General features: G+C 39.7%; 1 protein-coding gene across 8 annotated transcripts in view; it reads left to right on the forward strand.

Moving 5' to 3' along the window:
* Window positions 1-27,998, forward strand: part of UBR5 (ubiquitin protein ligase E3 component n-recognin 5) — a 65,667-nt gene continuing 37,669 nt past the window's right edge. Inside the window, exons 1-11 of one of the 8 annotated variants that reach the window (XM_081873282.1) lie at window positions 1-398; window positions 10,505-10,549; window positions 11,441-11,522; window positions 11,701-11,777; window positions 12,543-12,662; window positions 13,935-14,124; window positions 16,001-16,160; window positions 20,263-20,412; window positions 23,826-24,037; window positions 26,581-26,697; window positions 27,434-27,544. In XM_081873282.1, coding sequence (XP_081729408.1) covers window positions 337-398; window positions 10,505-10,549; window positions 11,441-11,522; window positions 11,701-11,777; window positions 12,543-12,662; window positions 13,935-14,124; window positions 16,001-16,160; window positions 20,263-20,412; window positions 23,826-24,037; window positions 26,581-26,697; window positions 27,434-27,544 — 1,326 coding nt within the window. In that variant the 5' untranslated portion in view covers window positions 1-336. The remainder of the gene's footprint in view (window positions 399-10,504; window positions 10,550-11,440; window positions 11,523-11,700; window positions 11,778-12,542; window positions 12,663-13,934; window positions 14,125-16,000; window positions 16,161-20,262; window positions 20,413-23,825; window positions 24,038-26,580; window positions 26,698-27,433; window positions 27,545-27,998) is intronic. The other 7 variants (XM_081873280.1, XM_081873281.1, XM_081873283.1 and 4 more) reach the window with 7 other exon arrangements.

Here is a 27,998-nt window from a genome sequence, read left to right on the forward strand (position 1 = left end):
AGAGAGGGGCCGCTGGAAGTTAAGATGGCGGCGCGTGTGAGAGCGGGGCGCTGACCGAACCCTTTCCCGCCGCCGCGAGCTCCCCGCTCCCGCGCACGCCGCTGACCAGCCTCTCGCTCTCCCCTCGCGCCGAGCGGAGGCTCCCGAGTGTGAACGAGACACCCAGCGGCACTCCAGAGGGGGCGCCAAGCCCTCCTGCCCTCCCTCTCCCCCCCCCGCCCGCCGTCGCCCGTCCTTTCTCCTCCGCCTCCTCCTCCTCCCCCCCCCCCGCACCCTCCATTTCCTCCTCGCGCGCCCGGCCCCTGCCCGCCTCCCTCGAGGGAGGGGGAGCGAAACATGACATCGATCCACTTCGTGGTGCACCCGCTCCCGGGCACCGAGGACCAGCTCAATGACCGGTGAGGAGGGAGAGCGCGCGAGGGGAGGCCACTCGGGGGCCTCCGGGAGTGGGGGGGGGGAGACAGAGGAAGCAGGAGAGGGGAGGAGCCCCCGTGCGTGAGGGGAGGAGCCCCGCGTGTTTGGTTGACGGGAGTGAAGGGTTGGAGGTGGAATGTGGCGTGGGGGGGGGGACGCTTCTCCTTCACCCCCTCCCCGGGATTTTGTTTATTTCCCTCACCCCTTTTCACTTTACACGTTTTGAGCGTCAACAAGGTTCTCCGCCTGGGTTGTGAATGCAGGAGGCGCCTCGTGCATTAGGACGCTTAAAATTAAACAAAAAAATAACAACCGATAAATAAATAAATAAGTGAAGCCGCGGGTGTCAAAATGAGAGGCACGGTCCTGTGCATGCTTACCCAAGTGCAAGGATCCCGTCGGATCCTGGGTAAACGTGGGTACTGTATACAGGATCCGGCTTGGAAACGTGTTGGTTTTGCTTTTGTCTCTTGGGTTTGCGAAAGGTGGGGTTGAGCAGACTCGCGGGTCTTCTCTCCCCGGCATTGAATAAAAACTTCGACTGACAGTGCGATTCCGCGTGGAGTTTCCCGCTGTAAGCATCGTGTAACTTGGCCTCTTCTGATGGTGTGTATATTTTAATTCTGGCGCTACGGGGATCTTGACCGCAATGGAAATTTAGCTATTTCGAACGTTGCACACCATCAGATAAAATTCTGAAGGACTCTTCCATCTTATCTCGAAGAAGCTGCTAATCTTGTCTGTTTTAAGCGTAGAAAGCAAAGGAGCAAGACTAGGTTTTGAATTAAATATGCTTATAAGGTGGACTTAAGGGGGGATTTGCGACTACAAATTAGTGATGGGAAAGGGACAGGGAAATCAGTATGTTTATTGTGGCTGGTGTTCATGCAGGGTAGATCTTTGAAATAGGCTTGATTGCATTGGGGTTGACAGTCTTGAAACTGCTAAATGTGTATGATTGGGAGCATAATGGAAAGCCTAAATTGCAAGCCATTTTTGATTTCCAGTAATGTTTAACTTTCTGTATTACAACACAAAAATAATTTTGCTACAGTTAACATGTAGATATATCTATTACTTCTTTTTAAAATAGCAACAGAGATAGTAGACATTTTTTTCTCCTATTGTACTCTCTGGGCCTTTATTAAATTTGATTATTGTCCAAGTCTATGCTGTTATTGTGCAGCACAATCTTAAGCATATTTACTCAGAAATAATACCCCTGTGTTTTGGTGGGGCTTATTCCCAGATGAGTGTGCATAGGATTGTATGCTTATCTAAGAAAGATGTCTGAAAAAGGTTTCAGTAGAAAATGAAAAGCTAAATATTTAGCAAGTAACGTACATCAATGTGAGGATTACATCTTATCTAAACTATTACGGGCCTGCCTGTCTGGGTGTGGTTTCTTTCTCTTGAATGACCTGGTGACACATTTAACACTGCAGTGAGTGTCATGTGCTAAGAGAAATACCACCTCAGAGATTGGCTGCAGCCTCAGTAATGTCTATGAATTTGGCATGTTTCTGTCATAGAAGGGTGGAGATAGGACATTAATAGTGTGAGGCAAGTACACCAGCATCTTCATGTAACTTCTACAGCCATGTTCTAAATATGTTTGCCTAGAAATATATCCCACTGGGTCCCATGGTATTTGGTTTCTTCCTGGTGACACTGATTATGGCTGTAACTTTAGAATCGTAACCAAATTCTTCATGAAGTTGTGATAGTGAGGAATGCTTAAAGTACCAATTTTAGTGCAGACTTAAATGTACAAAACACGTTATAAAATGGCTGTTGGTAGCTATAACTTCTTAGCAACAAATGATTATTTCATAAATTCATAAAAATATTTCATAAATATGGGGATTTGTTTTTGAATTGTTAGTTGGAAAAGCATGGATTTGGTTTCATTTATGCAAACACTTTTAAAGGACAATTTTATTCCGGTTGTTCATTTTTACTGACGTAATAACAAATGCTCACAAGGATAGAACATGTTTGACTATTGCAGAGCTTTTTGGTCTGATTGCAGAGAAGCTTAGCTTGGCATACATGATTCTTCCTCCCCTTTTTATTCTTGAGACAACCCTGTCAATTAGGTTAGGACAGGGGTCAGCAACCTTTTTCAACCGTGGGCCAGTCCACCGTCCCTCAGACCATGTGGCAGGCCGGACTATATTTTGGGGGAAAAATATGAATGAATTCCTATGCCCCACAAATAACCCAGAGATGCATTTTAAATAAAAGCACACATTCTACTCATGTAAAAACACGCTGATTCCTGGACCGTCCACGGACCGGATTGAGAAGGCGATTGGGCCACATACGGCCCACGGGCCTTAGGTTGCCTACCTCTGGGTTAAACTGTGAGGAAGTGACTGGCTGAAGTTCACACAGTGAGCTTCATGACCAAGTGGGGATTTGACCTAGGGATTCCCTGGCCATTGTTAGACACCTGATAACTACTGCACCATGTATCTGTTTGCACTATCAAAATGGCTCCCACTAATTAATGATCACAATTTGACTGTTGGAAAAATCAGGTTATTTTTGTGTACCTATTTCAATGCTGTGTGAATTGGTTTTTTTATGTTGATCACATGAAACCAGAAGCAGATGAGTAATAAATATTAATTTTACCTTTTGGGTATATATTTTCTTCTCTGAAGTAGAACGGTATTAATATCAAATACCCTTTTGAGTCGACATGCTTGGTGCCATAGCACTTGTGACTTGTAATCATGGTGACTTAAGAGAGGGGAAGCTCTTCTATATTTAAAAGGTGTTGAAAAGCCTCTCTACTCAGGAATTAGGGATTCAGAATGTCTCCCTTGGTGAGGGTAAGCAGGATTTTAGTTCTGATTCACAGGGCAGGAGATGGAATACAGTACAATTTAGGATTGGTAAACCAACATTTTCCTGCCTGTTACTATCCCGCTTTTGACCATGTATTTTGGTGTACAGCATCATAAAGGGATAAAATAAATTGGGACCACAAGTCCATAGTTTTCCTGTAACAGTGGTGTACCATCATGTTTTGTGACACTGCCTGGAGCAGCTGTTTATTTGCGTATATGCTGCTTCAGCGTTAGGATCTAACTGTTAAATCAGGCCATTCTTTACCGATTAAAAAGCATGTACCTTCAGTAGAAGATCGATGAAATTAGAATCTAGATGTGTTTTACTAAGCTTTGTTAATATGTAATGTGTATCAGTTCAGTTTACTGTGTCTAGCAGACAGCCATTACACACATAAAAATAATAACAAGAAGAATGCAACGAGAATACAAATATCTGCCGTTGTAATGTTTTCCTTCCCCTACCAGACAACAAAAATGTGTGGCAGGGAAATTAAAAATGTAATGTTTATGAAACATGGGCTAAGTATTATACATTAAGAGGGAGCGATGTCCAGCATGATCTGGGAAGGTGATTTTGGCAACAACTCTGTGTTTCCGCTTGTGTGTAGTGCCTTTGGAACTCTTCCTACCTTTCCAAAATTCCATTACACTATTTAAAATATCTTCATGCTTAGCTAGCACAGAGTATTCTGCAGTTATCTAGATACTGTAGATTGGATCTGGACCGAGTTAGTTAAACTTAAGTCCCATTGAAATTAGAGAAGCTTAATTACTTGTTCCACTGATTTCAGTGAGACATACATTCAGCTATTTTTCTTTGGATTCAACCCTATATATTTTGTTGAAATCTTACATAGTTTGAGGTCTAAAAGTTTGGAGCTCGCATTGGGCTGTGGCTCTTAGAGACAGCACCCTGAGGACAAAACATTCACCAAACATTCTCAAACGGTTTTAAAGGAGCATAGCTGGGAACCTCTACTCTATGCTTTCAAGAAGCTATAACAGATAAGGATGCAGTCCACAGTATTCATTAATTTCAGTGTTACTCTTGATTTCTGCTCCAATTCAATTGAAATGATTGGAGATTTTATGCTACAAATACCTGGCATATTGATGTATTGTTCTGCTCCCCCAAGAGTTTTGAGATATATACTCTGGACAGTGTTAGTGTTAATTTACTCACTTATTAACTCCCTGGCTCCCAAAGTTTGTTTACAAATAGACTTCATGAATGTGTTTAATTAAGATACACACACATACACTTCCTCTCAGTGGTCACCTAAAAAAACCCAAAATACAACTTTGAACCTGCCCAGTTTTCCACTTCATAATAGATCTCTAGATGACATTAGTGAACTTGAAACAATATATGATGTGGCTTTGGAATGTGCATGTGACACATGGGTAAGTGGGGCCCATCCCAGAGTTTATGTAGTTTGTGCACATCAACCCTAATTTTTCAGAGTCCCCTACAGTGAAGAATCCCTGCTTCTCTTTAGGCTTATCTCATGATTATTCCACAGTCTTTACTATTCTCATAGTTCCCTTCTGAGTCTTTTCTGGTTCGTCAACATTTTTCTTTAATTACAACACTTAAAAGGGAACAGTATACTTTAAATAAGGTATTGGTGGCATTAAGTAATTTTACTGTTTCAGGGACTTGGATATAATGGGGGCCATAAATTTTGGCTGGTCTTGGTGGCTGACCAAAAATTTGGTTTCTGAAACTTTGCTCCTATCCAGGGCTCAGGATTTTATCCTTGACCTTGTGGTGCCCCCTCTGAAGTACAGCAGGACTTTGGGGGCATTTCCCAGGTGGGAAAGTGTCCATGGAATCATGCTGTGTCCAAGCGTGGTACAAAAATAAGCCTGCCTTTTTTGTAGTGGGAGCTGTAGAGGAAAACTTGTTCTGGTGATGCCCTTCAGAGGTGTGTGAAGTACCTTGGAAGTAGAGTCTTTAGCTTTCTTCCAACTGTGTGGGCTGTGAAGGGAGTCTCAGCAAGGATTGCCCTGCAGTGGTGATCCCTGCCCCCTCTCCAGATTTGGAGAAAGCCTGGCACTTTCCACACTCACCAGCTAGAAAAATGCCAGCTGCTCAGAGTAAGAATATGACTAGGTGGAAAGAGCTTCATACATTAGAAAAGTATTGGGAAAAATATTTACTTTCATTTCGTGTGCGGGTGTGGGTATGTGGGTGTCTACACATATGAGTGTTTTTGTATGCAATGTTTGGGAGGAAATAAGATGGTAAATAACAAATAACAAACTAAATATTGATGTATGTAATTTTTGTTTCTTGGTTATATTTGGTGGTAGTATGGATGTATTTTTTTTTGTAACATAAAATCATTCAATAAAAATTAATAAAAAAAAGAAGAAAAGTATTGGTTCCCCCTTCCCTCCCCCCAGGCCATCAGCCCATCACAAGTGGAAAGTGTGGGAAAGGAGGATAGTAAATTTGAACTTATTCACTTTGGCATTGTCATGGTCCTCCATGCACCAGTATTGGTTTAGTCATGCTGGCTCCACGACCCAGAAAGCTGTCTGTGGTCAAGCGCCGGCTCCCTCGGCCTGAAAAGTGAGATGAGTGCAGCAATCCCATAGTCTCCTTTGACTGGACTTAACCGTCCAGGGGTCCTTTACCTTTTTTTAAAAAAAAAACAAGGCTACTCTTCTTAGTGGTTTTATTTCCTAACCTTTAGTGAATCACAGTCTTCCCCTTCTCATCGTGAGATCACCTTGTTGAAAGGTTAGCAATTGTATTGTTGAAATGAACACAGAGAGAAATGTATTACCAGTGAAATGTATTTTTGATCTAATTGCAATTCATGTTAACTGCTCCACTTCTGATTTCCTTTCACTTCTTATGTAAGGCAGGTGTTTCAGAGTACAAGTACAGGAGCCTGTTTTGTGAGGGGGCTTACCCTATATGTGCACAGAACAGAAAGGGGGGAAAACAATGACACAAAAACATGACACAAATGTAATCCACATCGTGGAAAATACTAAAACACTTGAAGTCATTGCCTGTTGCAGCAGTGGCTAACTTTATTAGCCTGGAGTCTGGAATATGTCTAGCCAGACTGCTTGAGGCCCAGCCATGGCATAATAATATCCCTTCCCAAGTAGTTTGCACTAATATGAGTTTGCCTTCTCAAACTAAATAACCTTGAAAATTGTCTTCATATTGCCTTAGGTGGCATGCTTGGTGTAAATGGCTTTCTTGGACTGGTAGTGTTGCCTCCTGAGAGCAGTGCCGATGATGCAGATGCCTGTAGGGCAGCCTCATAGCCAGCTTTCCTTGTTAGGTGGGGCAGCCACATTTCAAGATGGGGTGTTTTGGAGGGGCATAGTGCTAGCCAATCCCGCTTCTTCATGGATGGAGAAGAGGTGAGGGCCAGTCCAAAGGAAGGAAAAGGCAGGTTAACTTACATAATTGGATATGTAAAGGTCATGTTAACAGAGCATTTAGTGTGAACACCAGGAATTAGATGACTGGCATATTTTTTTGTTTGACCTGAGGGATAGCTCAGTCAGCATTAGACTCTTAATCTCAGGGTTGTGGGTTATTGGGTGAAAGATTCCTGCATTGCAGGGGGTTGGACTAGATCAGGCTTCCTCTAACTCGGCCTTCCAGATGTTTCTGGCCTGCAACTCCCATGGTCCCTAGCTAGCAGGACCAGTGGTCAGGGATGATGGGAATTGTAGTCTCAAAACATCTGGAGGGCCGAGTTTGAGGAAGCTTGGACTAGATGATCCTTGGAGTCTCTTACAACTCTATGATGCTAAGGATGTTATGGATACAGTGAACAAGCCTATGAAAAGGTGTAAAACAAAATAGAATAGTTTATGCTATAACTTAGAAAGTAAAAACTTGTGTGGAGTGGTGCTGAGGACAAGTGAACCGCCTTGAGATCTTATTAAGAAGAGTAGTATATTCATCTAATAAATAAGCTCAAAAGCTTGACTTTGCCAATAGCTACAGTCTTCTTTCATCTAATTCTTCGTGAATTGAGCTACTTTGGACATGGCAGTGAGCTTAGCTTTAATGCTGGATTAGGTGTCTCAGCTTTAGATTCCATAATGAAAAACAAACTTTTCCATAGATCTTCCTTTCTGTTGGACGGTCAAGGATCTTTTGTTTACTGTTTGCTATATAAAGGACTAAAAGGCTAACAGTGATTGGAAACTAATTGTAGAAATCCATTGGATTTTTATTTTTATTTTTACTGGTTGCTGGATTGATATTTCTTCCCAGAAACCTTGTAAAGGCCTCATGCTGAGCTGCACGTACTGGGAAAATCAGAAATTAGGCCTGTTACAGCAGAGCCAGCCAGCCAGCCAACTGTAGATTGCACAGCAGTGTTTTTATTCCTCTAGGCTTGTTTTCATCCTTTGCCGTCTAGCATCACAAGAAAAAGAAGAAGAAAATGATTTTGAGTATATTGAGTGCTTTAAAGCAGTGTTTCCCAGCCTTGGGTCGCCATCTGTTTTTGGACTACAACTCCCATCATCCCTAGCTAGCAAGACCAGTGGTCAGGGATGATGGGAACTGTAGTCCAAAAAAAGCTGGAGACCCAAGGTTGGGAAACACTGCTTTAAAGGACTGAAGAATTACTTTGGGGTAGATGTATTTTAGCTCGCTTTAGGTTGCCTCATTATTTCACCTTTTTGCAATAAGTGCCCAGTCCTTCTCTACTCATCATAATAACTGCAGAATAAACTAACCCTCACTTCTTACAACAAGCACTCAAACATTCTTCTTGATTGCTGGCTGGGTAGACAACACAACTAAAGCTGAAAAACAGAGCAAAGGAAAGTCCAAGTGGTGGAATGTAACTTTAGCTCATAATACAAATTTAAATATTGATCTCTTTTGAGTTAAATTACTGTAGGGGCTGTTTTTCTGCAGGATCACTTAATTAAATGGTTATTGTGATCATGAAGAATCTACCCTCAGTCAGGGAAAGTCTTTGGGGGCTTTTCTAGATGAGGCTTTTGTTGTGTACTCATCCTGCTTTCTTCAGTGAGTTTTTCAGCAGTCCTGTCTTAAATTGCTTCTGTTGTTAAAATGAGCTTTCATTCTTTAAATAGAGGCTGTCAATTGTTATGTCACAAATAATTTCCCCCCAAAAAACATATATCCTTGGAATGGTGTGGGAATAAAGCAGAATTCTGGGTGATGGTGCTCTCATCTGCCCCACCCTGGCTAGAAGGCTGTTGTAAGACAACTGCTCATTTCCCAGTGGCAGGGCACTTGCTGCTGAACAGGCAGACATGTTAACAGTAAGGTTGGCCCAAGTAGGTAAGGAGGGGCATACATAAAATGAGGCTGAATTCATTTGTGCACAGCTGTTCCGGCTGGGGCCAATGGGAATTGTAATCTAAAACAGTGTTTGGAATTCACCAGGCGCATTTTGCACCTGGCTATTGGCCACTTGCGACCAAGTGAAGATGCCCGGGCACCAGGATGGCACCTGATGTCTTCACCATCTAGAGGTCCATGCCTGGGGATCCTTGGATCTTGGCTGTTTTCACACACTAGCAGCACATCCTATCCATTATATTTTATCTGCAGCATCAGAGTGAATTTCAGGAACCAAAAAGTTGTATTGAAAAATATGACTGTCAAGCCGCCTGGCCCCCAAATGACAACTAGGTACCCCATTTTAGTGACTGTAACCCTGGTTTAAGGTCATGTGGGTGTCCCAGCTCCTGCCAACCTACGAGTTCGAAAGCATACCAGCGCGAGTAGATGAATAGGTGCCGCTACGGCAGGAAGGTAAACAGTGTTTCTGTGCACTCTGGCACCAGTCACGGTGTCCCATTGTGCCAGAAGCGGTTTAGTCATGCTGGCCACATGACCCAGAAAGCTGTCTGCAGACCAACGCTGGCTCCCTTGAACTGAAAGCAGAGATGAGTGCTTTACCTCATAGTCGAATTCGCCTGGACTGAACTGTCCAGGAGTCATTTACCTTTACCTTTTTACCTTAAGGAGCCATTTGTTGTTCAGCTTATATATCTGAGTTTCTAACACTCACCTGGGGGCTACCAAGTTGGCAAAGGCAGGTGTATTGTGTGATCAAACCAAAAGAAAGATGGGTACATTATACATGCTTTACCTCCTTGCAAATCGTGTATTTCAAGGTGTGTTTGAAGTTACTTATGCAAGAAGACCAGTGCATAATGAAGAAAACAGAAAATATCCATGGTTCAGCTCTTATGTTGTCTTGTTCATATAATGCTTTGAATTTATATTGTGCTTTATAAAGTAGAATACGACAGGCTCCCTTCTAAAACCACTTTAAGTTTATCACACAAAGTGAGGGACAACGACGACAAAGTAAAAGTAAACAGGGGAAGAACATGCACTTGTTTCAATTGTATGTACTTGAGTTTAGTAGTATGGCAGCCAAGGGATTTCGACAAAGACTTCATGCAAAAGGTGGACTTTGCAGAGGAATTTGAAGGAAGTCAGGTTGGCATCAGACAGGTACCAGGCACTGCAAGAGGGCAGAGTTTGAGGCACAGGAGAACTACAGATAATGGAGTGCTAGAGCTATAAGAGCAAAGAATATGTTGGCTAGGAGAGTGGTGACATAAAGGGGTGCTTGGCAACCCTGGTAGATGAGTCCATTTTTAAAGCTGCTAACCAAATGCTATTTATGCATTTGTTAAGGTCATGGTCTGAAGGCACATGAGGCCTCTACCTTGGTTTGCAACTGTTTTGGATTACAACCATTTTGGATTACAACCACGTCAAACCTGGAAGTGTGTGTCCCTTTTTTTGGATTACAACCCGTTTTTTTGGGAGGCCCCATTGGCGAAAGTGCGCCTTGGGTTACAACCTGTTTTGGTTTACAACTGGTCCTCCAGAACAGATTATGGTTGTAAACCAAGGTACCACTGTACCTTGCTTATGCTAAGCATATCTGGCTCTGTTCAGTACCTGGATGAGTGATTGCCTTGGAATAGCATGTATTGGGTTGCAAGACAGAAAATCAGTGGAATATAAATGGAAGAGAATTAGAACAATATTCATAACTTGACCTGTCTCTTGACGACTGGAAATCTCAGCTACTAATCTGGTTCTGAGGTTTCACTCACCATGAGCATTTGTTGTATCATTATAAACAGATCTATTAATAGCCAAAGTAAATTTTAGTCAGAAATGTGTTGCTTTGACTGAAACTTATTAATGCTAAAAGATCCTTTGTTTTCTCTTGCAGGTTAAGGGAAGTTTCAGAGAAGCTCAACAAATACAACTTAAACAGGTGAGATAGCGTTATAGGCTATAACTTCAAAGGAAGAGTAACTTTAGGGCAACTTTCCCCAACTTTGGGTCTTCCAGAATATTGTTGGACTGTGGAACCCATCATTCCTAGCTAGTATGGCCAGTGATAAGGAATGATGGGAACTGTAGTCCAACAAAATTGGAGGACTTGAGGTTGGATAAAGCTGCTTAGTTGTTCAGTGTTCGTATTCACCATTTCCAGAATTAGTAACTTTGTCTCTACATTAGTTTCACTACTTGCCTAACTACATAAGTCTTGTTGCCCAATTAAATGCAGAAAGGAAGAGCTCCTGGTGTACTTATGATGGACAAAGTGCCATGTGGATGTGGTTTTCTATTTCATTGGTATCCAAATTAATTATTTGATCTTGGGGGTTTTTTGTCTTGTTTTAAATGTCTTGTTTGTTTTTCTGTTCTTAACTGTTTTTAATTATGTATAAATCACCTAAGACGGTTGTTCAGAAGGTGATTAGTAAATCAGTATTGGTGATGATGATAATTGGAGTTTAGCATTAAAAATGAGTTTAGCACTTAAATGAATTGAAGTGCATAGGCAGGGTTAAAACTGGCTGCTGCTGTATATTTCACAGCTATTGCTAGAAAATAGCACTTGGGGAACACCGCTTCATAAAGATATGTATTGGAAAATACATTATTGAAATATAGTATAATGTTCCCTGGTGGCTTTTAACATTTTGTTCTTTTTTGTCTTATGGCTGAAAATACATTGGGTTGCTGCAACTAATGTTCATCTTTAATCAGTTTCAGATGTTACAGCTATATTCATTATACATTCCATATGCCACTTGGTTTATTTCTCAGAGTTAAGGAGTCTTTAAAAATGTTACCCTTGCTTGCTTTTTGTTTTCAGCCACCCCCCTTTGAATGTATTGGAGCAGGCCACTATTAAACAATGTGTGGTGGGACCAAATCATGCTGCATTTCTCCTTGAGGTAATTTGTTCAAAATACGTTTGACAAAAATATTGTGCTGATACTTAATTCATATAGTTAAATATAGTTTTCCCAATCTCAGTTAGACCAACTTGACCCACAGCTGAAAACTTTTATTTTTTGCATAATTAAAGTTTAGTATTGTTTCAATATTGGACACTCTCTCTTTTAAATCTAGGATGGTAGAGTCTGCAGGATTGGCTTTTTAGTTCAGCCAGACAGATTGGAATTGGGTAAACCTGATAATAATGATGGGTAAGGACTGCTTTTGTTGTGTATTTAAGAAGTATCTAACAAATTTCTCCTGGTATTTTGATTCTGAACCGTCAACAGAATTGAAAATGGGAGGTGGGAGAACCATATTTTTGGGTGTCTTGCTTTAGCAAACTGGTAATGGCTGTACAGAGCTTAGCAAAATTAAGGCCAGTCTAATGACTTATTTTATATTAAATGATGAGAACGGAATCTTACAATCCTAAATATAGGTGCCATAACGAGTTACTTCAGATCATTTATTTCAGTAATCACTCAAGTTTGAGATTACATTTTTACATATTTACCACTTGCTAGGGTATGTTTTCTGGATCTACATTGTTATTATTTGACTCAAAATTAATTTTTTGGGAACTATTATCAGATATGTTTAATGTTTGGTTTAAACAGGTTTTTGGGCATTACATTAACTCACGATTATATTAATTTATAATCTAATGCATATTCATTCATTTATATAGACACTTCACAATCTTACCATAATTCCTGACACTGAGTTGTTGTTTTTTTTAAGTAGGACATCATTTTGTCAACCACCAAATTCATTAGGCATGCTTCACATGCCTTTTCTTTTTCCATATTAGATCATCATATACTGCAGCTAAGTATGGAAGATTCCCCAAGGGTGTTGCTTAAGCTGGTGTGTTACCAGACTAAGTCCCTGATAATTTAAACCTGGGATTCCAGGCTTTGTTCGTAAGCCATTTGGGATTGTATTGTGACTGATCTACCATCTTTTACTTTCAGTTCAAAGTTGAGCAGTGGCTCAGGGGCAGGAAGGACATCCAGGCCAGGCAGAACTAGTGATTCCCCATGGTTTCTGTCTGGTTCTGAAACTCTGGGCAGACTGGCAGGCAACACCCTTGGGTAAGTTTTGATAGGGTTGAGGCTACCATCTGTTTGCGCTTGGTTATGTGTGGCTACACATAACATTGTCTCCCGTATGTATAAGACCACCGAAATGCAGAAGTAGTTTAGCTAGCTTTTTGGAAAAATGCTATTAAGCTGTTAAGTTTGGAATGTTAAATCTACAATTGCAAGCAATCTAATTTACTTTAACTGTAATAAAAACATGTCTGCTACTGTGGGTAGTCCTTTTAGATCTCCCCCCCCCCCGAATAACAATGACTTCATTTTAGGGGAACATAATTGACTCAAAATGTTGCATGAATCTACTTTGTAGTACGGGACTAAAATTAAAAATACAAAGGAAAACATTTGTAGGAAAAATATCTGCATGTGTGTCATGACCTGTATTCGGACATTTTTGTTATTTACCGGTATGTTGTTGAAGAAAGTTAGCATGATTTAGAAGTAAACAGAGGATTTCTAGTTAAACCTGCTGCATTTGTATCACATCAGCAACAATTGTTAGTATCTTCTCAAGAATGTTTCACTACTTCAGTTTCAAGCTATCTGAACAGCCTCACATTTGGATTGTGCCAAGTGTATTCAGTTAATAAAACATATTAAAACAAGCCATACCTTCAGCCTAGAAAAAGAAAAAAAGCATAAATAATATCCTACATTTCCACTAATACAAATATTTCAAAATAAATTACCGCTTATTATTGGTAAAGATATTTATATTGTGCCCTTTCTTCCCAAGGAGATCATTACTGGAAGGATGACTATTTCTGAAGCAATTCATAATTTTAACCAATATATGGCCATTAAGATGTGGTAGTATTTAAACGTTTTGCATAGAAAATGTCATATTTAATAGGGGGAGTTTTGTTTTAATTATAGTGTAGCGGTCTGATTCTGTAACTCAGAACGTATGGCTCTTGGTTATGAAAACATAAGCATATTGATCTTTTGCACATGTATGCAATGACTTCATTGTTAATAATTTCAGAAGTTGGCTGGAATGTAGAATAAAAATAAAAGCTGAAAGTAAAGAAGTACATCTTAATGCAAACTAGCTTGTGAATTTATATTCTTTGGAGTCTTTTAAAGAAATTGCATTTGCAAAACTGCTGTACAGAAAAGATCCTATTGTATCAAACATTCTAGCTTCATTTTAAAAGGCTAGTGTACATGGCTAGTGTACTGTAGTCAACAGTTAAATTCAGATACATGATAGCTTGTAAAATAGCTCAAACACATAAATCTATTGCCATTTTTAAAATTCCTCAGGAGTCGCTGGAGCTCGGGTGTCGGGGGAAGTGGAGGAGGATCCTCTGGTAGATCATCAGCTGGAGCTAGAGATTCCAGGAGGCAAACGCGAGTTATTCGAACAGGACGTGATAGAGGATCTGGGCTATTGGGTAGTCAGCCCCAGCCAGTGATTCCAGCATCTGTTATTCCAGAAGAACTCATTTCACAGGTATGAATCTTTCTTGTGATGAAATATTTCAAATTTGTGGAAAATGAGTAACTGGGAGATGCTTGCTTATTTATTTATTTATTTTGCAAGTTTCTTACATATGTGTGTATATATATTGGAGGAAGGTGGAATGCTTCTGTGCCCTTAGACGTTCACAATGTTTGGAAACATGAGAAAAGGCAGAGTACCTGCATCAGATTCATGTAAAGCTAAGGTTGACTGTGAGCACATTTTGGTTTGTGGTCTTGGGACTGAAATATTTTGAGTCAGCCTTTGAAAAACACCTGGCCCAAATTTCAGTGAATAAAGAAATAAACACCACCCATAATGCAAGTCACTTAATGTTCGAAAATTTGAAAACACATTTGTGTTGACTATTCTCTAAAGATTAGCAGGCAGACTACAGATTATTGAGAAGGAACAATTTCTGTTGACATGAGGGTTAGCAAGAATTTTAAAAGTAGGTTAGTTGGTTAGTATTTCTTTAGTATTGTGTAAAGATGATGGAGCTTGTTGTTCAGGCCTTTGAGACTAGTCTAATTGGCCCTGGACCCCCAGGGATAATTGATAATTGCTCTGAGATTACTTTCTGTTTCCTATAATGCCTGTGGGTAAATTTCTTCAGACACTGCACACGTTTGTATTATTTTTATGCTTTCTTTCTGTTGGTATCTTCCTCAACCCCCACCAGGGCACCAGAACACTTTGATTTTATTCACATTAAGTTGTTAACTAATATTCTCTAATGGTAAATTCACATCTCCCTTGTAAATTGATAATCACTTTTCTATTTTCTAATTTTAATTTATTTATAAGAGGCAGATTTTGTGCTATATGACACACACTGACATATTCAATATAGCCAAGGAACAGAGAAGCACAACGGTCCCTGAAAATCATTTTTATCTGGCAGGATATTTATCCTTGCCGTATCTGTACCGAGTTACTGAAATGGCATACTTCATTAAAAATAAACTACTATATAATCATACTTTAAAAAACCAAACAGCAAATATCCAAAAGAAATAATGTGTCAGGTAAAAATATGTCAGATGAAATATCTCCAGCCTCTTAGATCAAAGCCTCCCCGAACGACTTTTTTTTTTTTTTTTCAAATGTTGCATAAGTTTTTATTCTGGGCACTGCTATGGTGAACTCACTTCCTTGTGCCCCAGCCAGCCTCACCTCTGAAGCCACATGAGCAGAAGGGCCTCCCCTGGCAATTTGAGCACATGTTTAATGTGGTAGTAGATGATTCTTCCAAATTCTGGACCGTGTTCTCACATTTGTTACCTGCCTAGCATGATTTGAAAGTAAATAAACAGCTGCTGTCAGAAGTTTTGGCATGCCCATTCTCCTGGCAAGGGGCTGCAGAGGTTTGGCTTGGCAGGGGTCAGAATCTCACTCCTTCCACCTACTTCGAGAGGAGTCCTGAATCACCCATATATATACACTGTGTGCCGTGAGCTTTGAGGCAAGGGTGGCATGAATCTTTCATGTCTTTGCTGGAGGCTTCTTCCTGGAAGACTGGGTATAAGAAAGTTATTATTAAGGATGCCCCCAAAAAGGAACATCAGCAGCCTCTTTAAAAGTAGCCTGTGGACTGGAGCGAAGGAATGTTTAAGCAGCAAAGAATAGAAATAAGCAATAGATTTTTATTTTTACAGATTTATAAACTGCTCCACAGCCAGAAGTTACTGAGACTTCACATTACTTACTAGCATTATCCAAAACCAGCCTGTTTACCTTTTTCCAGTTAAACATGATATCTGCTTATATTGAGTATATTGTTGACTTCTACTACTCCAGAAATATTTGTTTCTGTTGATGAAAATTACAATGTTACATTGTTTAAAATGCATTCTATTTTGTATAGGCACAAGTTGTTTTACAAGGAAAATCTAGGAGTGTAATTATCAGAGAGCTCCAGCGGACAAATCTTGATGTAAATCTTGCAGTCAACAACTTGCTGAGCCGTGATGATGAAGATGGGGATGATGGTGACGACACAGCGAGTGAATCTTACCTTCCTGGAGGTTTGTATTGGGCAATGTTTCCTTGTTTTCATCATTAAAAGCAATATTAAGTTATTCTGTCAAAGTGCAATAGACTTTCAGTTTGCAGTACTGGTAAAGAGTTAGCCTTGTGTTCTTTGCTATGTGCCTTATGGAGATACAGAAATATTGATTGCTCTTTGGTTCCAGTAAATAAGAGAGAAAGTAATAGGCAAGACAAAAATAAGGTTAACTTGTATGGAAGTGAATGTCTTGAGTTAAGTTATTGGATTTGAAGCAACAGTTCAGAGGTCTGGTATAACGAAAGCTTGTACATACTTTGACCGTCATCATTTATCCCTGTTTAGGGAAGCTTTTAATGTTTGATGTATTACAGTATTTTAGTATTTTTTTGGAAGCCACCCAGAGTGGCTGGGGAAGCCCAGCCAGATGGGCAGGGTATAAATAAAAAATTATTATTATTATTATTATTATTATTATTATTATTATTATTATTATTATTAGAGGGTCTTCCCCCAAGCGTAAAGAGCTCTTATTGCTAAGACCTTCTGTTTTGTAACTATCAGGAGACAGTTATGCTAGAACAGCTGTACACTTAAAATGTACCAGTCTTGAGTAAGTTTGCATTTTATATAATTGATAGGCATTCCTATTTGGGGCATGATTTTCCATACCTCATATGCACTTTCACACAAAGCCTCTATATGTAGATCTCTAGACTGTATTGCTCCTCAAATACTGGAGAACCAGGGTGCACGACTTGTCTAATACAAAGGGCCACAGTGGGAAGCTTATAAAGTGGGAAGACTGTAAATAATTTGCATGTTTGTTTTGACAAGCGAAGAATTAGCAATTTTGTTTTAATATTGACAGCAGTTGACATTACTGTTGTTGTGAAAGGCTAGTGATTCATAATGTGCGATATGCCAGGGACAAGAATTAACTTTGAGCCATGTGAAGCTCTCCTTGATAATGACTGGATACCAACCTGTGTGAACTGTTCCTGGTGGCTGTTTTTAAAAAGGTTTTTAAAAATTGTTGCATTGGTTGGTGTGCAAATTTTTGCCGCTTTGGGCCTTTTTGAATGTGTAAAGGGAAGACTATAAATATATTCGGCTGAAATCCTAAACTAGGGAGAAGGTTCTGTTGATCATAGTAGGGCTTGCTTCTGAGTAAGCAGTCAAAAGTATTGCTCTGTTAATGCATCCAGCTTTCATGTTTCTCATTCTATAAACATGCTCTGCCTCTTGGCTTGTGCCTTGCCTTTGAGATAAGAACTATGGCAATCTCTAAACCTAGATGCTAAATTTCATATCTTCCATAGATGCCTATTTAAAATATTAATAAAATGCCCAAGCAAAATCTTCCCTATCTGCTCCTTTCTTTCAGCTGAAGTTTTTTTCATGTCTCCATATCTCATTCTTCTTGTCTTGAGCTTCTGTGACAGACAAAAGGAAGGGGGATGAGAGTATCTCCTACATCCCCAACCCCTTTCAAAGGCTAGTGTTCTTCTCTTAGACGGTCTTTTGCAGGGCTTGGTTTGCTTGTGTGATTTCTTGTTGTTGGGAAGAACTGAGCAAGCTCAGTGGCAGATGATTCACAGACAGGTAGACAAAGCACCACTGTTTTTACTCATTGAAATACATATTTGAAAGCATGACTATTAAAAAAAATCCTTTATTCCTACAAAGTGTGCTTACAGTTGTAATGCTCCTGTTGCTTTGAGACATTAAATATGAATTAGGTAAAATTTACTAAAACAAAACAAAACAATTTACACAGTGATACTTTTAGACTTGACAGCACTTTTGGGTCTGGGAGGTTTATCACATCCCTTGTAAGGTTCAGTAGATGCTCAGCAAGTCCCAATTTTGAGATACAAGGCGATGGTATTCTAGGTGCACGTTGAGCCATGTACATCTCCCCCAAAAGGTAACTGCCAGAGTTGTCTCATGTTGATAAAATATGAATGTGAAACAGTCCTGAGGCTGCATGAAAAAGGGTGCTGCTTGGAGAGCAAAGCCTTGCTGTTTAGTATTTGCCCCCCTTTCCTGGTATTCTATATACACGGAATTTTCCAGAGTTCAACATTCTGGTTTCTTTGGTTATTTATCTTAACTTTGTGTTCTGATGGCCATTGTCACGGGAAAATACTTGGCTTCTGAGCTGCAACAGTAGTTTTGGTGTGGCTATTGGAATCTGTGTCGCAGCACTGAAGCAAAATTATTCAGCCAGGTTACTCCATTGTTTTTACAGGAGAGTTCAGCTCTACTGTTTATTTTTAATGTGACCTTCAAATTCTCAATCATCACTGTATCAGGGGGATTTCATATGAAATAAACATCTGTTGAAGGCTTTGAATAGTGCATTAGGAAGAGGTCAAGTGGTGGTGTGCCCTATTGGCTTTAGCTTTGTCTAGGTATATTTCAGAGGTAATAGTTCACAGATAGATAGTGAAATAAGTGTTGTTGTTTTTAGCATCTTTAGATTTTGGGCTTGTTTCAGTTACATATGTAGATTTATCCAGCTGGGTATTTGGTGATATCTGTGTAAGGAATGTTTTGTTTGGTACGTAGTACTGGCACCTCTTTTTGTTGTTGTTAAAAAGTGTGGCACTTAACTGTAACAGCTTCATGGTGAGTACTAGCACCTATTTTTCTAGACAAAAAGCGCTGATTACTAGTAATTTAAATTTTCAACCCTTTTTTTTAGAGCAAGGGTGAGGAAGCTGTGGCCATCCAGATCTTGTTGGAGTGAAATTTCCATTGGCCATGTAGTCCCAACATCATCTGTAGGGCCACAGATTCTTCATCCTTGTTCTTAGAGCAAGGATTCCCAAATCATTGTCTGTGGACCACAAGTGGTCTGCAAGCTTTATTCAGGTACCCTGTGATATGTGAGTAAAAACACAGTTACAAATCATATAGCATTGGGCACAGCACATTACAGTTGCTACAACAGGCAGAAAAATTAAGAAGTGGTCTGCCAAGACCCTCAGCAACTTTCAAGTGGTTTGTGGGGATTATTTTTGGGGGGTGGGGAACTACTGTTCTAGAGGATGCCATGTGCAGAGAAGCTGAAAGTAATTAGTGTTGAGGTTGTGATTCTTAGGATGGACGCTGAAAGGATTGCATAAACCTATGTTTTCTTGACTTAGTGGAGGGATCCCTGGGATGGTGCAAGGTACCAGTGAAGGACATTTTGGGTGAGGGAGGAAAGAAGCTGAAAACAATTTTGCATGTTTAATTGGTATCAGATGTATGAAAACATCAGGGTTTCTCAAAGTTAAAGTGGCAGTCTCAATGAGATTACCAGTACTTTAAAAGAGAGATGTCCACAATGGGTAGACGCATTCAGTGCATCTAGATGAGTACCCATAGCAAGGCTTGTGGTTGGGAATGTCTGTAGAAAGCCTAGTTAATGTAATAAGCGGGGTGTGATTTTATAGAGCTTGAAAAACACTGCCAGAAATATAAAAATATATCGGCTGTCAATGTGGACAGCATTTCCTGCTTTGTGTTGGAAAATAAATTTAATAGAATTTAACAGAAAGTCAGGAAGGCAGATACTTTTTTCCAGCACCTAAGGTAGGATATTTATCATTTCAAGATGGAGTATTAAAAGACAGGGCACTGTGCTACCATTAAAATCAGTTACTTCATGATAGAAAAGATAGAGTTTGTTGGGGGGGGCATGCTTATGAGTTCTTGCAGAAGTTATTAGCAGATTCTGTTAAAAATGACATTTTCCAGTTTAGGAAGTTATTGTCTTAGTAATAGGCAAACATGAGCTTTATTCTCTTTGGAGGAAGTCTTATCTGCTTTCTTCTGGAACATAAACTTATTGAGCCTTGTTCTTTTTATATTGTTTAACCGCTTCCAGCTTTGAACCATTTCTGGATTAGTTTACACCAAGCAGTTGATATAGCTAACATTGGTTTCTTAAATCAGGACATTTTGCTTGATCGCATATGTGAGCAGTAGGCAATACATCCGTACGGTAGGGAATCTGAAGAACAGAACATCAGTTTTTGTTGGTGGATTTGTCTTGTTTGGTGATGGTCTTTCAAGATGATATTTCAAGTAGCTGATAATTCACCTCAGATCCTTGTCTCCTCTTATAGAGGATCTTATGTCTCTTCTGGATGCTGACATACATTCTGCTCACCCAAGTGTCATTATTGATGCTGATGCTATGTTTTCAGAAGATATTAGTTACTTTGGTTATCCATCCTTTCGGCGCTCATCACTTTCCAGGCTAAGCTCGTCCCGAGGTAATTTTGCACCTTTTTTTTCTTTGTAAATAAGTAGCATTGCTGTGCAGTACACTAGTTATAGCACATGCTGGTGATTTTTGTCTTTAGTTTTGTGTGTACAACCCTTTCCTGTTTTAAATCTAGATAAATAAAATTTCTTGCATTAAGCTGTAAAAATTGTATGATGTAAGTGTGTGAAATTAATTGCAGCAGTATGTTTGAAAAGTTTGACAGGTGAAATGTGCATGAGGCTTTCAAAAAGCAATCTGCCTAAAGCAATTTTTTAAAAAACCATGCCTACTTAGGGAGTACTTACTGAAAAACTCAATGTTTTTCTCATGCAACATTCCGAAAGGGAGTTCAATTGCTCAGTATCCATGGTACACAGGGAATTTTGTGCCTTCCTGAGTCTGGAGGCATAACTCAATAGTATAGTTAGAAGTCCTACATCTGTTCCAGTACGTAGCATTGAAAGCTCTTCTACTGCTCCTTATGCACTGCTCTAAGAGTAAACATTTTCTTTGCAAAGCGTAGTAATAATGACATACTCAACAATAGGTCAGACAAGCTGGAATTTAACTGCATTCTGAAATGGCTTGCAGTGCTCAAATTCCATATCTGTTATTCATAACCCATTGCAATGACAGAACACTTTGCATGGCGTGAAGTTCTAAGCATGATTTGAAATGTAATACCAGATCTGATACTTAGTTATTCCATCATAGCTTCTTAAAAATAACTATTATGCGTATCCATAACATTTTGCCAATTGTTAATCCAACCTCTATCATGATCTTCATGGAGTATTGCTCTGCCCATTCCAATTTTTTTCTGTTAGATATTCCAATACCTGAATATCTAAGTGTTATTACAAGTTAGGATCAGTAAAATGGTTGCTGTACGTATTAGGCATAATTTTAATTTTCTTGACATGTTAGATTCATCCAATCTAGCGTCATAAAATTATTTATGCAGTTTCTGTAGGTGATGTAGAGGATTAGAACAAAATACCTTGTCATCATTCTTGAGACATGGTTCAGACATAACATTGAAGCTAGGGTTTAGGTCAGGGGTCGGCAACCTAAGGCCTATGGGCCGGTAGCGGCCCACGGGGCTTGTCTAACTGGCCCATGGTGACTCCTGCCGCTGCCCTCTCTTACCAGTGCGGCACGGGGACCAACTTCCGGATTGATGGCACACAGGCGCTCCCCTGACCCAGAAGAGTGCTCGTGCGCACATGCTCCGGCCCATCCTACAACGGATGGAGTGTAAACCGGCCCATCATCTGGTAACCTTGCCGACGCCTGGTTTAGGTGTTGAGTGCAGGCTGCAGGATCACAAGCATCCTCCTGCTACCTCTCCGAGTGCACACACTTTGTCTTCAGTATCTACATTAAAAGAGAGACAAAACTATTAGGGTTCTTGGAATGAGTTTATTACATGCTTGGTTTCATCTTAACTTGGATTGGCAATGGCCGCATGTAATTCCAAAGCTGGAAGGAGGAGAGAAGAGGAATTTATGCAGAAGGTGGTGGGGAGAAGGTTTACACGATCCTCTAGTCTACGCTTCATCTCTAAAAGCTGTTTTAAATGTATTTAAGTTTGACCTATTTGGCCCATTTCCCTCCAGTGATCTTGGGGATGGGTAATGGGTGGACTTAGAACAGCCAGAGTTGTCTTTTGAGGGGGGTGGCATATTGGATGATTTTGGGGGGCAAGAGGGCTTCCCTATACAATATTGAGGTGTCTGAGGGTTTCCTTAATGCTTTTACTATTTGTTCATCTTTTTTTTTAAAAAAAATAATTAGCCCCCCCCCCCGCCAAGTATACCCCCCCTTTCCCTAACCCAAAGGCATAGTTCTGGTGTAAACAATGGCAGTAAAATTCATACAAGCACAGAAGTGGAGAGAGACTGAAAATTACTGATATCAGTATGAAGGAAAACGTTATCACAACTACCTTTTTGTTCAAATGGAAGATTTTTTTACTGCTGTTTGAAGCAGTGAACACAATTGCTCGTCATGATTTAGTCATTCCTATTTAGCATTTTATAGGACCTATCAACAGACAGTCAATTGTAGCTCTGTTTCAAGCAGAAGGAAACCACCTTTGTTTCTTGATTAACTTTTTTCTTTTGAAGCATAAGGAACCCTCCACCACCTCATATCGTAGAGGGAGGCCTTTCTCAATTTGTTGAATTTGCCTTACCAGCCCCAAAGGTTGCAGAAAATATTCACCAAAACCTTTTCATGGGGCATGAACACTACCATTAGGGTGGGAGATGATTTTTGGCCCATCATTAGTCCGAATAGATGGGTCATGGGAGATAAAAAGAAAAGTTGTTAGGAATTGGGCTGTAGAGCAAAGGGGGGGGGGGGGAGAAGAGAAGTAAGCTATGTGGAGATTAGTTTTGAAATAAAGGAAGAGAATGAAATGACAGATACCAAAAGGAAAAAGAGAGCAAGGAGGAAAGACGAGAGATTTGTTCTTAAAAAGTTTATCAATACAAATGAAGACTCATATGTTAAATGCATTATGTGCATGTACGTATATTCAACCTCTGACTTTTCTTAAATCACTCCCTTTTTCCTTTCTAAGGTTATTTCTATGTTAAGATGAAAAAATCCTTATTTTCCATGTATGTTTGACTCTTGGATATTTAGCTTGATTACCTGACTTAAAATTTTAATTGTATGAGAGAACTGGAGAGTACTGGCTTTAGACAATTTTAGGCCAATTGGAGGGAAAGCATTTTGGTAAGGAACATTCTCCTTCAAAAATCTTTTTTTAGAACGTTGTCTGACTACAAAAATTTTCAGTTAAGCAACTTTGCCACAAGCTTTTAAAAATCAAAGCAAGTCCTATATGTATGTTTAAATGAAGGGGTTGGATTAGCAAATGTTACAGAAGTTTAAGATTGTTTTTTAACCTTTTCAAGTGGTGGTGGTGGTGGTTGGGAAAAATTCTGAGACTCTCTAATAAACACTCCTTTTTGGTTAGCTTAAAAAGTCTCTAAAAGAGACATTGCCTTGTTTGGTGGCATCTATTTTTCTTGCTGTTCTTTGATAAGATCACCCACAATATACTCTTTGCATATGGTACTATAAAAATCTTAAATCACCTTTTATCTCATCCTAAGTAAACAGTGAGGTATTTTTTTCCCTTCTGTTAATTCATTTTTTTTGAGTAGCTTGAAACTTCAGATTTTGAACTTTATTTCTAGTCTCATTCTTGCATTTCAAATTATTTTGGCAGTACCAAAGTACATATGCTTGAAAGGGTTAATATTTTGAGTGTTGCATGTCATTTTTATATTTCCACTTAAGTGAAATCTATAAGTAGATTTTAACTGCTGTTAGTTGCATCCTGAAGGGTCTTTACTAGAGAGTGGCTTACTTTTATCCCACTGGTGTGACCCAATTGCATACCAGTTCTCCTTCTTCCCTTAGAGAGAGACTCTGAGCTGTTGCGTGAACGTGAGTCCGTTTTACGTTTGCGTGAAAGAAGGTGGCTTGATGGAGCCTCATTTGATAATGAAAGAGGCTCTACAAGCAAAGAAGGGGAGCCAAACCTTGACAAGAAGAACACACCTGTCCAAAGCCCGGTCTCTTTAGGAGAGGACTTGCAGTGGTGGCCGGATAAGGTATTTTGGTTGTATTTTATTTTTATTAAAAATGCAAAATTGGAATATATTGTATTTTCTGTAAATGTGGATCTATCTCTTTCCTCCCCCTGCCACCTTCCTCATCAAATGCCCCTGCATGTAAATCCTACATTATGGACATGTTTACATTGAATGTGGATCATTCGTGTTCATGTCACTTCAGTTTTGACGTGTTGCTCAATCATAAACTCATTCACTTGGAAAATTAAGTATTGTTGAATTTAATAGAAGGGAGTTGCTTGAATGGAAGTGTGCACAGGCCTCCTGCCTTAAGTAGTTTATAGTTAGCATCCCTTTCACTTGCACAGAAAATTGTGTCAACGGATATTTTTTGGGAGCCTGAACAAGTACCCTTCTGTCTTTATCAATGTTTTTGCCATCCTTTGAAGCAATGGGGTGATTTTTTTTTAAGCTGATCCTTTGCGTTTCTTCTGTCTATTCTTTCCCCTTTCACCAGTTGGTTCACTTGTTTTCTGTCGCCTTGCGGATGAAAGAACTCATCTTCACACTGTTGCTGTTATTTTCCTCCTTCATTCGACAAGTGTGATTATTTGTTAGTGTCAGCTGAAAATGATTCCTTTTGCTCTGATGGTATAAAAAACAGCCATGAACCTATTTCTCTTTTCCTCCCTGCCCTTCTAAGGAACAAATGTTGTGAAGAGTGGGTGGGCCATATGATATATATTTAGCTTAAAGAACTCTACTATTGCTAGTGGTCCTATTTGAATGGACATGAGCTATTTTGTCTTTTAAACTACTTCCTATATTTGTGCCTTCCTTTCCCAGAAGACTGAAAGCCAGTCTGGACTCTTAATTAGTGTAGGCAAGTATCTGCTCCCCTTCATTATTTGCTTCCAATATTTTGGGGGTATGTACTGTGAAGTAGCCTTTTCACAAAGAAGGAGATATAATTAAATGGGTATCTGAAGTGTAGTAGAGTCTTGAGAACAGTAGAGTCTAGAGGAAGCTGCAGATTTCAGGCAGGGATCTTTTCAGTCCTACCTGGCAGGAGCTGAATCGAGGACCTCTCGCATGCAAGCCATGCACTCAGTTGCTGAGCTACAGCTGTTGTGAATTAGCAGAATCTTACTCGATGCAGTGGACTTATTTTTTAACCTGAGATGCCCAGCATAGGAACATTAAGCGGTGGGCCTGTTTATTCCATTCTCATCTCTCTTGGATTTGTATTCTCCTGGGTTCAGTTTAAGACACGCGTCATCAATCAAGCTTCCTGGCTTGCTTCTTCTTTGGAGAATCGAAGAATGAGGAGGCTTGCTGTGACATGATCTATAATGCCCCTGCCTAGAGCAAGGCAAGAGAAGTGGGACGAGAGAACTGACCACAACTTTATGTGCTTTAAACATTTTTGGAGTACTTGCAGTTAAATGGCTGGGGAAGATGGAAGGGCAAGATGTAAAACGTGTGTCCAAAATTCAGTCGAGTCTTTTGGATTAACAGAATGCATCACTAATCCTTGATCAGGTAGAATTTGGATCAAAATATCTTATGCTCCTTTGAAAGGTCACAGCATTTCACCACACCAATTCAAGTGGTTATCAGAAAGCTGTTAGGCTGAATGTAAAGATAATTCCAAAATAAGCTCTCAGTTTGTTTCGGTCATGATCAGTTTCCAAAAAGATTATCTGCCTCTTGATGCAAGCATCATATGTGTTCAAAACTGCATAGCACCTGGTTTATTTTGCTGCTTCCATTGTTTATATTCTCTCCAAATCTTGGAATTCCATAGTTTCTTTCATCTTAACAAATGACCTCCTCACTTCATGCACAATAGTCCAGCAATTCCTATCATACCTAAGCTTGGTCTTTTTTCTTCTTCCTGAAAATCCTGACTTACTCAGCAGCTTTGATTTTAATAATTAAATAATTTGTTCAAAGCACAACAGCATTTCTTCAGCTTCTCCAGATGAGGTTTATACAGATGACAACAAAACATTCCGTCATTTCTTTTGAATTAAGCAAATGAAGACTAATTTAAATTCAGGTGGCCACCAAACCCTCCTTTGTGACACCTCTTCTATATTACTCCAAGGATAGGTTTCTGTATAGGACACTTCTCAGTCCTAATACAACTAGAAACTCTTCCACTTGTATAGCCAGTGTTAGAGGAATGACCATATAATCTACTACATGTGTTTGTAAAACCTTTCTTATTTCTTCATCTACAACCATTGAACCACTGAGTATACAGAAGTTAACATTACCTGATAAATCTTTCAAGAGTCACTTGTGCTGTTTTGGTTTTAGAGCCCCTTACATTTCAGTTCTGAAATTACACAGAACCCACTAATGATACAGCCCAAACCCTATCAATGTCAAAAATAAAATACAATCTAAAATAATTATTTTTACCAAATATAAAACTATGTCTGATAACCTGTCAACTTCTCACAGACACCAAATGGTCTGAACAGCTCTTTTTCCTTGTGATGAATTTATAATATATGTGAGTGTTTAGCACTCATAATATTGAAGTTTTAAGCTTCACTTGTTTGCTTTTATAGGATGGGATGAAATTTATTTCTATTGGTGCTCTGTATTCTGAGCTTGTGGCAGTGAGCAGTAAAGGGGAGCTGTATCAGTGGAAATGGAGTGAATCTGAACCCTACAGAAATGCACAGGTATGTCTAGCTATGTTCTGTAAAATGTGGTAATCTCCTGTATACAAAAATGTAGTTGCTTTAAAAAAAGTACAGAGCTTCCTGTGCATCTTTAAAAGTTCTTATTACAAACTTTATTGAATTTTTAAATAAACAATTACCAAGCATAGTGTTGTCTTGCAGGACAAATACACATTCAGAAGTTCAGTCTTGTGTGCAGTCATCCACATGGTATCAAAGCAGATGTGGAAAATCTTTTACATTACAGTTGTTGCTTTGATTACACTTCAGTGTGAATAGCGAGCTCGCCGTGCCTAGTGCTGGATCTGGAAAGCCACTGCCAGTTCCTCTTCCTTAGCAGCTTCGCCATTTTAATTGAAGATTTCAGTGGCTGGGAGAAAGTCAGTCAGGAAAGGTTTGCCTCCGGCTGTGCTTGAAATTGTGCATCTTTCCTCCTTCCCCTCAGCAGCAGCAGCAACCTGAGAGCTGGAGAGGAGCAGCCATAGCAAAGTGGTGGGGCTCTTTGATGTGTTGCTTGGCTTCCTTGTAACGTTCTGTCATATATGAATAGCGCCCATTTGCTTCTATGGCAAAAGGTATACCATTGCTCTTGGTATGGGGTAATGCCTGTTCCCTTGTTATGACTTGGGAGAGAGACAAAGACTAGGTCTCCCTCCCTGCCAAATGTTTGGTAGCCACAATTGATATTTCAGTGGCGGCATTTTAAAATATTGTCTGCTTCATTTTTGTTTCAAAGAATCCTTCTATACATCACCCACGTGCCGTGTCCCTGGGATTAACCAACGAGAAGATCGTCCTCCTTTCTGCAAACAGCATCAGAGCAACTGTTGCCACAGAAAACAATAAGGTATGAAACACTGAGGATAAAATTCAGTGCCTTTAATTTCCTCCTTGCATTGCCATTCTATAGAAAAAGATTACAGCTGGCCTTCAGCAAATCATTTGCAGAGATTGGTTTTGTGAATAACCTTGAAGCAAGAACTTTTTATCACAAAAACAAGCCAGGGCGTGCTAGAAAGAAGATAAAGGAATGTTTTGACTCTGTTTGCTGTTAAAATTGAGAAGACTTTGGCCTAGTAACAAAATTAAAGAAACTTTCCTTCTTTAGAAGAAGAATCCATAAGGAAAAAACGAAGCTGCTGTAAAAGTAGAGAATTTGTAAAGCAGGGGTGACTATCCTGTGACACTTCAGAAGTTGTTGAACTAAAGCTCGCATCATCCTCGACAGTTGGCCATACTGTCTGAGACCGACAGGAATTGTAGACTGTCAAAATCTGGAGGGCAACAGGTTAGCCATCCCA

Source organism: Podarcis erhardii (genome assembly GCF_964252035.2).
Source record: "Podarcis erhardii genome assembly, chromosome: 8".
NCBI lineage: Eukaryota > Metazoa > Chordata > Lepidosauria > Squamata > Lacertidae > Podarcis > Podarcis erhardii.